Source organism: Colossoma macropomum, unplaced genomic scaffold, assembly GCF_904425465.1.
Source record: "Colossoma macropomum unplaced genomic scaffold, Colossoma_macropomum, whole genome shotgun sequence".
NCBI classification, from domain to species: domain Eukaryota; kingdom Metazoa; phylum Chordata; class Actinopteri; order Characiformes; family Serrasalmidae; genus Colossoma; species Colossoma macropomum.
Genome location: NW_023495234.1, coordinates 46,372 through 58,825, shown reverse-complemented (window position 1 = coordinate 58,825; position 12,454 = coordinate 46,372). Strand labels below are relative to the sequence as shown.

The window sequence follows — 12,454 nt, the reverse complement described above, 5'->3', positions numbered from 1 at the left end:
TGCCCACGCCCCAGTTGCCGCCACTTGACTTGGACTAGCTGCCCACTCCCACTCTACACTGAAGTTTTCATGGACTTCTAACTACTACTACTATTACTATTACTACTACTACTACTACTACTATTACTACTATTAATATTAGTAGTATAATAATTTTGTAGGTAGTTTGACCAGAGGAGGATGGGTCCCCCCTTGTGAGCCTTGGTTCCTCCCAAGGTTTCTTCCTCAGCTCTGAGGGAGTTTTTCCTTGCCACTGTCGCCCCTGGCTTGCTCACCTGGAGGATTTACATTTCATGTTAAAACTTTGTCTTTAATGGATTTCTGTGAAGCTGCTTCGTGACAACATCAGTTGTAAAAAGCGCTATACAAATAAATTTGACTTGACTTGACTTGACTTGATTAAAGTGGACAGTCCAGAGGAAGATGCTGATGATTCCAGGTTTATTAATGTGGTCAGTCTCTTTAGATGGACTGGATGTTGTTGGGTGAGGACATTTGTATTTCCTGGCGGGGGGTCTGATTGCCATCCCGGGGGGCCGTGTATTCAGTGGTGTTGGGCAGTCTGGGCACCACGCAGCAGCTCAGAGCACTGCGGGAAATCGCCATGTCGTGGGCGTGGTACCTACACGGAGAGAGAACCACACGGGTTTACTGATGAAGGAGGTGAAAAGTTGTATCATATAGAGTCTCACATAATCATGCACTTTGGTGAGCTGTGATTGACCTAGATAAGCTCCACCCACAGATGTGTTCTTTCATAGGTACAGTTTATAGAACGCTAGTAAAAATCACCATTCAGTTCACTGTAGAACAGACTCAGTTTATATCACAATACCTACATTTAGAGTCGGTTATTCATTCAGCCTAATGAGAAACTGTAGAACAGACTCGGTGTATATCACAATACCTACATTTAGAGTCAGTTATTCATTCAGCCTAATGAGAAACTGTAGAACAGACTCGGTTTATATCACAATACCAACATTTAGAGTCAGTTATTCATTCAACCTAATGAGAAACTGTAGAACAGACTCGGTGTATATCACAATACCTACATTTAGAGTCAGTTATTCATTCAGCCTAATGAGAAACTGTAGAACAGACTCGGTTTATATCACAATACCAACATTTAGAGTCAGTTATTCATTCAACCTAATGAGAAACTGTAGAACAGACTCAGTTTATATCACAATACCTACATTTAGAGTCAGTTATTCATTCAACCTAATGAGAAACTGTAGAACAGACTCAATTTATATCACAATACCTACATTTAGAGTCAGTTATTCATCCAACCTAATGAGAAACTGTAGAACACGACTAAAAAACACAAGCACTAAATTATTTAATACAAATAATAAAAAAGTAAAATACGGATTATTCATTATCTACTAAGAATTACTCTTTACCTACTATGAACTATTTAGAATCCACTGTGAAGTATTCAGTATCTACTACCAATTATTTAGTATCTACTATAATTGTTCAGTGTTTTCTATGAAGTATTTAGTAACTGCTATGAATTATTCAGTATGTGTTATTAGTTCATTCAGTAAACTACTACAAAACTAAGGTGTTCTAGCAGTTCTGCAGTTTAGAGAGTGAGGAACCAACATAGAGGCTCTTAGAGTTTAAGGGTGAAAGGCTACAGGAACTCACCATTCATCTGCTGCATGGTTGTACAACTCAACCTTAAAGGTGGTGCTGAGGCTGGTGAACCCCCCCACCACATATAAAAATTCATCAACCACCTAAGCAGCATGAAGCAGAGAGAACAACTTAAATACACTCTGTACATTCATATCAGATCAACAATCACTGAAATATGTACAGTAAAATGCAATAAAACAGTAATACAATGCAGTAATAGTTTTGAAGTTGTGTATATTTATGGTGCACATAAACAACAGGAGCCTGTGATGGACTGGCGACCTGTCCAGGGTGTATCCTGCCTTCTGCCTAATGATGGCTGGGATAGGCTCCAGCACCCCACCGCGACCCAGAAGGATAAGCGGTTTAGATGATGGATGGATAAACAACAGGAGGCCTAATTTGTAGCAGAAAATTGTACTTTGTGGTAACACTGAAATTAAAGCATTCAAAATCTCTTTTGTGCATGTGGCCCAACCTCAATGCCGAAGCTGCTGCGGGGGTTGAACATATTTTGGATGGCTCTCCAGGTGTTGGTGACGGGATCATATGCCTCCGCACTTCCCAGGCGCCTGCTTCCATCAACCCCCCCCACCTTCAAAAACAGAGAAATAAGGGAATAAATGTCAATCTAATCTCTACCTGCCATCTGGATCACACAGTGGGATTACCAGAAGCAATGATTTAAACTCCTTCCACTGTATTTGATCATTCTGTGGATTAACGCTTAAAGTATTTCACTGTATAAAGCAAAACTGAATCTATAACCATTAGACTGTAACAGTGCAGGTGTAAGAATGATAAAGCCTGAAACTCCCCACATTGTTCCAGTTACTTAAGCACTTTGTCTAACATACTCTGGTGTCCATGGAAATCAGCAGAATAAGTGGACAGACAGACAGACAGATAGATAGATAGATAGATAGACAGACAGACAGACAGACAGTTAGACAGACAGATAGATAGATAGATAGATAGATAGATAGATAGATAGATTCTTTTTAAAATATGCATAAAAAATCTTTCTGATATGCGTCAGATCACTGCTTTTCAATCAAATAAACAACAAAATGTATTAAATAATTTTCCTATGATGCTCCAGTTCTACAACTTCACAGGTTTGAACTAATCTGTAGGAAACTGTAAATAACAGTGTAGAAATGCTGGATCTGTTCTGAGGGACAAACACAGCTGTAGATTATTGTGGCTGAGAGTCGTGAAGAACATCAAGAATAAAGAATTCCTCATTCAGATGGGTTTCAGATGCAGTGATTAAGTCTCAGGAAGATAACTTATCCAAAACTGAGAAACAGGTAATCACAGTGTATTTTAATAACTTGAAAACTTGAATTATTGAATTAAATTTTTGAAATAAATTTCAGAGATAGTGAATGCGTGTGTACGTGTGTGTGTGTGTGTGTGTATTCAGTACATACAGCGTAAACCTGCTCTCTGTGAGTGATGACCCCGACCCCACTGCGGCGGCTACTCATCGGGGTGATCAGGCTCCACTGGTTGCTCTCTGGATTGTAAAATTCTGCCGTAAACAAGCACTCAACACCGTTGAAGCCTCCGCAGATATACACCTGCACACACACAAACAAACACACACACACACACACAGATTTTCCCACATACATTATACTGGCTAATCTGACACAGCCACCACACCTGTACTCAAATACAGGTCAATCTAGCATGCACTGTGAAAGCGGAGTGATTTCAGTCCAGTATGAATCTGCAGTGTGTGTAGTTTTACAGTCTGATAATAATTGTGGAGTGATTTTAATCCAGTATGAATCTGCAGTGTGTGTAGTTTTACAGTGTCACAGTAATAATTGTGGAGCGATTTTAATCCAGTATGAATCTGCAGTTTGTGTAGTTTTACAGTGTCACAGTAATAATTGTGGAGCGATTTTAATCCAGTATGAATCTGCAGTGTGTGTAGTTTACAGTCTGAATGTAATAATTGTGGAGCGATTTTAATCCAGTATGAATCTGCAGTGTGTGTAGTTTTACAGTGTCACAGTAATAATTGTGGAGCGATTTTAATCCAGTATGAATCTGCAGCGTGTGTAGTTTTACAGTGTCACAGTAATAATTGTGGAGCGATTTTAATCCAGTATGAATCTGCAGTGTGTGTAGTTTACAGTCTGAATGTAATAATTGTGGAGCGATTTTAATCCAGTATGAATCTGCAGTGTGTGTAGTTTTACAGTGTCACAGTAATAATTGTGGAGCGATTTTAATCCAGTATGAATCTGCAGTGTGTGTAGTTTACAGTCTGACGGTAATAATTGTGGAGCGATTTTAATCCAGTATGAATCTGCAGTGTGTGTAGTTTACAGTCTGAATGTAATAATTGTGGAGCGATTTTAATCCAGTATGAATCTGCAGTGTGTGTAGTTTTACAGTGTCACAGTAATAATTGTGGAGCGATTTTAATCCAGTATGAATCTGCAGCGTGTGTAGTTTTACAGTGTCACAGTAATAATTGTGGAGCGATTTTAATCCAGTATGAATCTGCAGTGTGTGTAGTTTTACAGTCTGACAGTAATAATTGTGGAGCGATTTTAATCCAGCATGAATCTGCAGTGTGTAGTTTTACAGTGTCACAGTAATAATTGTGGAGGGATTTTAATCCAGTATGAATCTGCAGTGTGTGTAGTTTTACAGTCTGAATGTAATAATTGTGGAGCGATTTTAATCCAGTATGAATCTGCAGTGTGTGTAGTTTTACAGTCTGACAGTAATAATTGTGGAGCGATTTTAATCCAGTATGAATCTGCAGTGTGTATAGTTTTACAGTGTCACAGTAATAATTGTGGAGCGATTTTAATCCAGTATGAATCTGCAGTGTGTGTAGTTTTACAGTGTCACAGTAATAATTGTGGAGCGATTTTAATCCAGTATGAATCTGCAGTGTGTGTAGCTTTACAGTCTGACGGTAATAATTGTGGAGCGATTTTAATCCAGTATGAATCTGCAGTGTGTGTAGTTTTACAGTCTGACGGTAATAATTGTGGAGCGATTTTAATCCAGTATGAATCTGCAGTGTGTGTAGCTTTACAGTCTGACGGTAATAATTGTGGAGTGATTTTAATCCAGTATGAATCTGCAGTGTGTAGTTTTACAGTCTGACGGTAATAATTGTGGAGCGATTTTAATCCAGTATGAATCTGCAGTGTGTGTGGTTTACAGTCTGACGGTAATAATTGTGGAGCGATTTTAATCCAGTATGAATCTGCAGCGTGTGTAGTTTTACAGTGTCACAGTAATAATTGTGGAGCGATTTTAATCCAGTATGAATCTGCAGTGTGTGTAGTTTACAGTCTGACGGTAATAATTGTGGACTGTTTTGTGTATTGTTATTCTTTTTGTGTCTTGCGTGTGTATTTGGCTCCAGATATATTTTCCTTTTATTTAAATTTGGAATGACTGGCCACTAGAGGTCACTAGAGCAAAGCAACAATTTTGTCGGAAAAATATTGTTCAGTTTAAATATCCACAATAACTGAACTTCAACATCTTTGGAGGAAATGATGTTTGTGTTGTGTGTGTGCGTATGTGTTGTATTTCTGCATGTGTGTGTGTGAGTGTTGTTATGCATGTGTGTGTATGTGTTTGTGTGTGTGTGTATGTGTTTGTTATGCATGTGTGTGCGTGTGTTATGTTTCTGTGTGTGTACCTTGCCGTGCAGTGTGGTTGCACTGGCATCACTCCTCCGCTTGTGCATTGGTGCGATCATCGTCCACTGGTTGCTCTTAGGTTCGTATCTCTCTGCCGTGTTTATGCGGATGCGGCCGTCAAAGCCGCCCATAGCATAAATACAGCCATTTAACACAGCCACACTGATGGAAAACCGTCGAGAGTGCATGGGGGCAACCTGACACATACACACAGATACACGTCATACTCAACATCCTGAAACACCGCACACAAACACACATTATTCAAGGGAATCCACCTCCAGTCCTGGACTGTGCTGGACACTGGCGTTCCAGGTTGAATGTGACTGTAGCCCTGTCTGATCCCAGCTGTAGCCTATCAACATTCGAGCTGATCCTGATTGAAGCTCAACAAAACTCTATCTGCAGTCCTGACTTTAGCTTGATATTTCTATCTGATCCCAACTGTAGCTTGTCAAAGTTCTATCTGATCACAAATATAGCCAGTCAATATTCTGTCTGATCCTGACTGTAACTCAGAAAACTTTTGATTGATTCTGAATGTCGTAACTAGACATGATTCTGTCTGACCACAAGTGTAGCCCATCAAAATCTCCTATCTCCCCAAATATAGCCTGTCAAAATTTTGTCAGAATCCAAAAGAAGCCCATCAAAATTTTGTCTAATTCTGAATGTAGCAACCCCACCGCGACCAAGTAGAATAAGTGGTTTAGATGATGTGTGTGTGTGTGTGTGTGTGTGTGAATGTAGCACTTTAAAATTATATCTGATTCTCACTGTAGCTCGACAGAATTCTATTTGATCCCAAATGCAGCCCATCAAAATTCGATCTGTTTCCAACAGCTGAAGCCATTTTACACTAATATCACTCTACATTCATCGAGTTTTAAATGTAAGCTTTTCTCAGGGGCCCAGGATTTCTAGTCTAATTGCTAATCTGATCAGCTGTGGGATTTTAGTTTGAACATTTTCCTAATAATCATCTTTAGGTTGTACAGTTTCATTTTCCCAGAGATTGCTGACCTGATGCCAGGTTCTGTAGACAAGATCGAACTTCCTCACACTGTTTAAGTAATCAACACCGTCAAACCCGCCCACGCAGTACACAAAGCCGTTTAGGTACACAGAGCCATGATAGGCTCGCGGACCCTCCTCATCTGACGTCACGTTTATCCAGCGATCTGCCCTGGCATCATATGCTTCGATGCCATTGGTGGGGCTGCCACCACTCCAGCCACCGATGGCCAGCAGGATGGCGTAGGGCAGGCGAGGGCGGGTCAGAGGGTTCTTGAAGTCGGAGTTACACAGTCTATTAATGTTCAGGTCATACAGGGCCTTCTGCGCACTAATGATGATGGACTGGCAGGCTTCGTTGTCTTTCACCAAAGAGTTGTTCTTCACGTTGTTCATGAAGTATTCCTCCGTCATCAGCCCCATCCGCACCTGAGCAACAGCACACCTGGATAAATACTCAAACACTCTGAGCCAGTTTCCTAGACCCAGATTAAACCGAAACACCGACTAAAAAGCATGTTCAATAGTAAAAAGTTCAATGCATTTGCAATAAAAGCGGCCCCTTGTGTTCATTTAAAGGTTCTTCCATATTCACCCGCATTCAGGCGACTAAAGTGAAAATCAGTTAAAATATAGAAAAGCTGTAATACTCTAATACACTAATATAATGTAATACACTGAAAAAATTCACCACAGGTGTTACTTTGGTAGACGTTTGATTGATCCTGTCATATTTCTTTAGAACAGCATAACATCAACTACAATTTAAGTAAACATGATATTATTACAAGCAGATTATTACTGTTCAGATAATAACTATGCAAATCAGTTTTGTGATTTTTTGCAAAGAGGCTAGGCTAGGCTAATCACACACGGTTATAAGAATATTAGAAAATTTAAATTACAGTAAAGTACCGTTGTATGCAACAATTTGGGTGCCTCTGGTCAATTTACATGTTTTGTTGATTTTCATGTGTAAAAGTTATGGTTCATCTTATATTTTATTTTTTAATTGTTAAACTCGGCAAGTAAAAAAAAATGATGCACTAAAGTTTACAGAAAAATATCTTATTTAATTTCTCTACGAAAACCCTGGAAGGTAAGATAAAAAATGTGAAAATGCATGTATGAGTCTAGATTTCATTTAATGAATATATATATATATATATATATATATATATATATATATATATATATATTCTTAAACACTTAAACTGTAAGTAGTGTTTCAGTCTGTACTGAATGAGACACAATTCAAGGCAGCCAATCAGATCAGAGCTCACTTACATGTATCAGTCTTAAAAGGCACATATCCTACTTTTTTTTGCATTTTATTTTTTTCCCCTGTGGCTTCTCTATGTATATGTAAATGACATCTGTTCTGATCAGCTGTGCCTCATTTAAAGCAGTCCAGAATGAAATTCTTTTTATAACTTAAGCATGACTTGGCGGAGCTAAACTGCTGAAGGCTGAATAGGCGAGTAGCTTCTTATGACATCACAAAAACAGTACATCCAAAATGAGCTGTTGCAGCTCAGTTTCCATATATGGATAGAATGGACCAGGGAGTAAATGGTCTGCTTTGACAGTCTAACAGTATTTACAGAATTTTTCTTTTCTTAAAGAAGCATTTGGTTTTGCATGATATGGGCCCTTTAAGGCCACAGTAACAAAAACAGCCGGCCTAATTCTAAGAGTTGGAAAATGGTGACAGAATTATGACCCACATAAATATTGTATGTTGACATTAGGACGAAAAAACAAAATGTGAGAAAAACTGTGGGATATGGACCCTTTAAAGTCTCCCTCTGACCTTAGGCAGTAGGGCGGGGAGGTGTTCCTTCCTTTCATTTGGCTCGTGTGAGATCCAGTGCAGGACGGCCTCGAACAGTGTTGCCTCCTGTTTGACGTTCAGGTCATCCCTCTCGATGATGCTGCTCAGCTGCGTCAGCGACAGCTCCAGGAACTCCTCGGACACGCGCACCACCTCTTCAAAGTTGTTGAGGATTAACAGGTAGGCTTTCTGCTGCAGCTGGCAGAACGAGTAGAACTCAGCAAACACCCAGATGCCGATGCAGTTCTCCTCACACAGCTGGTCGTCCAGGAACTGGCTGCAGGCGCGCACGACGCTCGTGACGGACAGGTAGTCAGCGGCAACCAGCAGCTCCCGTACGTTCTCTTTGTTTATGGTGATGGAGCACGTGTACGCATATTCAATAATCAGGCCCATCATCTCAGGAGAGACTCCAGGGATGCTGTAGACGCGCCTCTCTGCAGGGCTCAGACTAGTGAACAGCCTCCTGAAGAGGAAGCATACAGGTCATAATCATAGTCATAATCATAGTTAGAACTAGAAAAGTGCAGTTCCTGAGGAAAATGCAGGGTGCAGTTGCTAGGTGGTTGCTAAAGTGTGTTAGGTAGTTGCTGTGGTATCCCAAGTGGTTGCTATGTGGTTGCTAAACTGTTATTAGGTGGTTGCTATGATATCTCAAGTGGTTGCTAGGTTGATACCAGGTGGTTGCTATGGTTCTATGTGTTCTATGTACATGGTTAATAGGGTGTTTCTGGATTTGTATCAACATTACATAAGTTGGTTCCACAAACATTTGCACCCCAAAAAATCATTATTTAACAATGATCGTACAAGAAATGTACATCCAGTCAAAAAGCTGTATACAAGGATTTTGGCTAACAGCTCACTCAGCCTCAGCTCTGGATGTCGCCACTCTCTCAGCGTCAGCTCTGACTCTCCAGTTCTTCCTGTTCTAATCCATACAAGCCCCACCCTTCAGAATCAAGAGTCCTTCTCCGAACAGCTCAGCTAATAAATGCCGTAGAATAAATCCCCTAAATAAACATGTAGAACCTTCCCCGAACATGCTGCATTTAATTTAAACACTACTTTTCAAACAAGTTAACAAGAAGAACCTGAACTTCACAGAGGAGTTCAGGTTCTTCTGGTGTGTAAAGTAAAATCGATTGCAAAGGTTTGATCAAATGACGTCTTTTTGTTGATTTTCTAGGTGAAAATATTTTACCACATCTCTACAGAGAACACACTTCTGCACGTTTAAATACACAGTTACTGTTTACTTGCTGATTTTAACCCTGGGGGGAAATTGAGGAACAAATAAGAAATAAAACATTTTCTTCAAATGTGTTAAACTAGCAAATAAACAGAAACTGTGCACTAAAATATGGGTTGATTTATTTTTACTTGAAAAACAACAAATTATATCATTTAATTTGACCAGGGGTGTTCAGACTATGTCACAGGTTCCCTGTCCTGCCTCTGCCTGGGTGTGTTTTATACGGGTCTGTTTCACAAAGTAGAATTCCTTGCGTTTCCAGTTAACTTTAAACTTTGTTCAATGTAACCCTGGATTTTCTGTCTCTTGAGAGTACATCACTTTTTACTGGGCTACATCACCATAGCAACCTATCCAGGATCATAAACAGCTCTGAGACCAATCAGGGAACAGCCTTCTGACCAATCAATTCCTTATTTATTTCTTCTTTGTAGTTTTGCTCAGTATTTCTTTCTGTTGGGAAATGCAAATATCTGCTTCCTTAAAGCCTCAGTTGTGACAGTTTTGTACCACTGCTGTGGTCATGCAGCGTTAATGTGTTGTATGAGGCTTAATTAACAAATACAAGCACGGAAAATATGTGTAATTTATCATAATTCATAATACTAATCTTGACTCATCAATTAAGGCTTGGCAATAATATTATTAATATTTCTTTATACTGAACATTTTATTTTAGTAGCTAAATGTTAAAGCACTTTTGCAGGTGAAAACTGGAAAGCTGAAATATTGGTTTCAATTAATAACTAATGTTAATGAAATAACAGTTTAATTACACAATATAAAGAACTGACCCAATATATTAGTCATATGTTAGTTTGGACACATGATTTTAATCTAATGTGATTTGATTGTCTTTTATGGAAATTTCCATTGTCCTGATTTCCTGATGGGTTAATATTTATTTTTGAGGAAAGACAGTAAAGAACAATTGACTTTATGTGACTGTGTAGTGTATCATGTGATCATTTTACAGTCTCTTCATGTCGAGCTGGATGTGCAGCTGTTCTTTAGACTCTGACCTGAAATAGGAGCTACAGCCACATAGGATGATTTTGTGAGCCTTGAATTCAGCGCCGCCCACCTGGATGAGAACATCGCAGAGTTCTCCATCCAGCCGGTTTTTGTTGAAGATGGTGAAGTATGTCGGATTCATCTCTCTCAGCCTGACGGCCCCTGAAGGACGTGCACTCCTGCTCCTACTCACTCATTCTGACCACAGTGGGACAGACTCTGAAATGGAATCTTCATACTCAGATTGTTCAGTGCTGCAGTTCCATAAATGCTCTCTGTGACATCACAGTGATGTGTGTATTGTTGGGTTAATATATCCAGTGAGGCCCTTTCAGGGCCTCAGGGCCTCTACAAGGACCTTCTTCTTCATCTGAAATAAAAAAATACATATCTGAAATATTTAGTTATGTAATAGAATCGTTTATTTTATATGCAGTCTCTGTAGAATGATTGTCTGAGTTAAATTTTGGTTGAAAACAAAATGGTTAAAATCTTAACACACTAATGGGAAAAAATACCCACCAGAATTGGTTTTCTCTGTGGTGTCTACGTAAAAACAGCCAAGCATGCTCTACCAATGGTTAGGACTTCAGGAGCCAGATAGAAGTTACTAAACAATGAGAAACTGATGTGAATTCAACCAAATCATGCATTCATTTTCAATAGGTGGAAACTACTAGCTGAGAAAAAATGGTTCTATCTAGAGCCATGAACACTCAAAGAACCCTTTGCAAAAACATTCTATATAGAAACACGTACAACAAGCCTGATATCATAACAATAAAAGAACCTTTTTTGGTGCTATATAGCACCCTTTTTAAAAATGTTCTGTACAGCACCATACACAACAAGCCTCACATCGTAACAATAGAAGAACCTTTTTGTTGCTATTTAGAACACTTTTCAAAAAGATTCTACATTGAAACATATACAGCACATTCTGCATCAATTTGAAGAAACTTTTCACAATGCAAAGAACTTTTTATTCATGCCAAGAGTTCTTAAAGTGTTCATGGATCTAGATAGAACCATTTTCTTTACTACAGAACTCGTGAAGAACCATAATTTTTCAGTGTGTATAGTCTAATGAGGTTTGCATCAGTAGCTGGCATAAACTTCAAATGAAGAAATGAAATGTCTTTTATAAATGTGTTTAATCTAGACAGACCAAAAAACTTCAGAGGGGTCAGATAAAGTGCCAACAACATTTCCACACTGCCTTCTAATAGGTTACATACCTATTTTCTTAGTTTCACATGCATTTCCTCCACATGGAGTGTACTACACCACAAGACTCACCATTCTTTATCATCATTCAGGTGTTTATTGATTTAGCTTAATAGCATAGCTATGCTAAAGATGTGTTTTACACCAGCAAGAAATCAAACCCAGTCTGCAAGAACAGGAATATTGCATGACACGACTGCATCACCAAAGATAATGTTAGACCTGACTAACCTGGGCTCTCCTTGAATGGAGGGCCCTCCAAAAGCCTCATAAATAAATTGATTTTGGATTCTGATTTTGATTTTCTGTGTTATAAATTATAAGCTGCATTTTTCATTATCATCTTCCAAGTTCTGCTTCTCTGCTTTTTCTGCTTATCCCACCCACCCCCTGATCGGTGGATTGATCCTCAGATGTGCACATCTATTGTGTAACTTCTCTGTTGTTGGCCATAGATGTCAGTTAGTGGCTGTTCAGTTCAGTTTTCAGTTTATAAAGCAAGACTTCTGTTCAATGAAATTCAAACTTTTAAAACTTTTCGGCTCTCTCTACAAGTTTCTTATTTCACTGTAAAAAGTCTGTGTAATGAGATAAGGTGGCTAAAAAGACAATAGCAGTTTCGCTGATTGGCAAAGCTCGCTGATTAATCTTACACTGCAAAAAAATAAAAAATAAAAAATAAAAAATCTTAACCAGTCAGAGAATCGTTTTTTTTTTTATGATTAACAGTCTTGACTATATTTGTATGTGTAAGATTAATAATCTAGTCTA

General features: G+C 38.9%; 1 protein-coding gene across 1 annotated transcript; it reads right to left on the bottom strand.

Annotated features, from left to right (window-relative positions):
- Positions 1 to 462: 462 nt before the first annotated feature.
- LOC118801211 (kelch-like protein 10) lies at positions 463 to 10,574 on the bottom strand. The gene is made up of 8 exons (XM_036561391.1): positions 10,465 to 10,574; positions 8,167 to 8,653; positions 6,363 to 6,782; positions 5,339 to 5,536; positions 3,087 to 3,236; positions 2,129 to 2,245; positions 1,660 to 1,751; positions 463 to 622 (listed from the first exon to the last, which is right to left on the bottom strand). The coding sequence occupies exons 2-8, from the start codon at positions 8,584 to 8,586 to the stop codon at positions 463 to 465; spliced, it is 1,557 nt and encodes a 518-aa protein (XP_036417284.1). The 5' UTR covers positions 8,587 to 8,653; positions 10,465 to 10,574.
- Between the last annotated feature and the right edge of the window lie 1,880 nt (positions 10,575 to 12,454).

Excerpts from the sequence above, each read along its gene's own strand:
- LOC118801211 (XM_036561391.1), bottom strand. The coding sequence starts at position 8,586 with ATGATGGGCCTGATTATTGAATATGCGTACACGTGCTCCATCACCATA. Across the intron at positions 3,237-5,338 it reads CAACCACACTGCACGGCAAG|GTGTATATCTGCGGAGGCTT; the intron begins GTACACACACAG and ends GTGTGTGTGCAG. Across the intron at positions 1,752-2,128 it reads GCAGCAGCTTCGGCATTGAG|GTGGTTGATGAATTTTTATA; the intron begins GTTGGGCCACAT and ends CATGCTGCTTAG.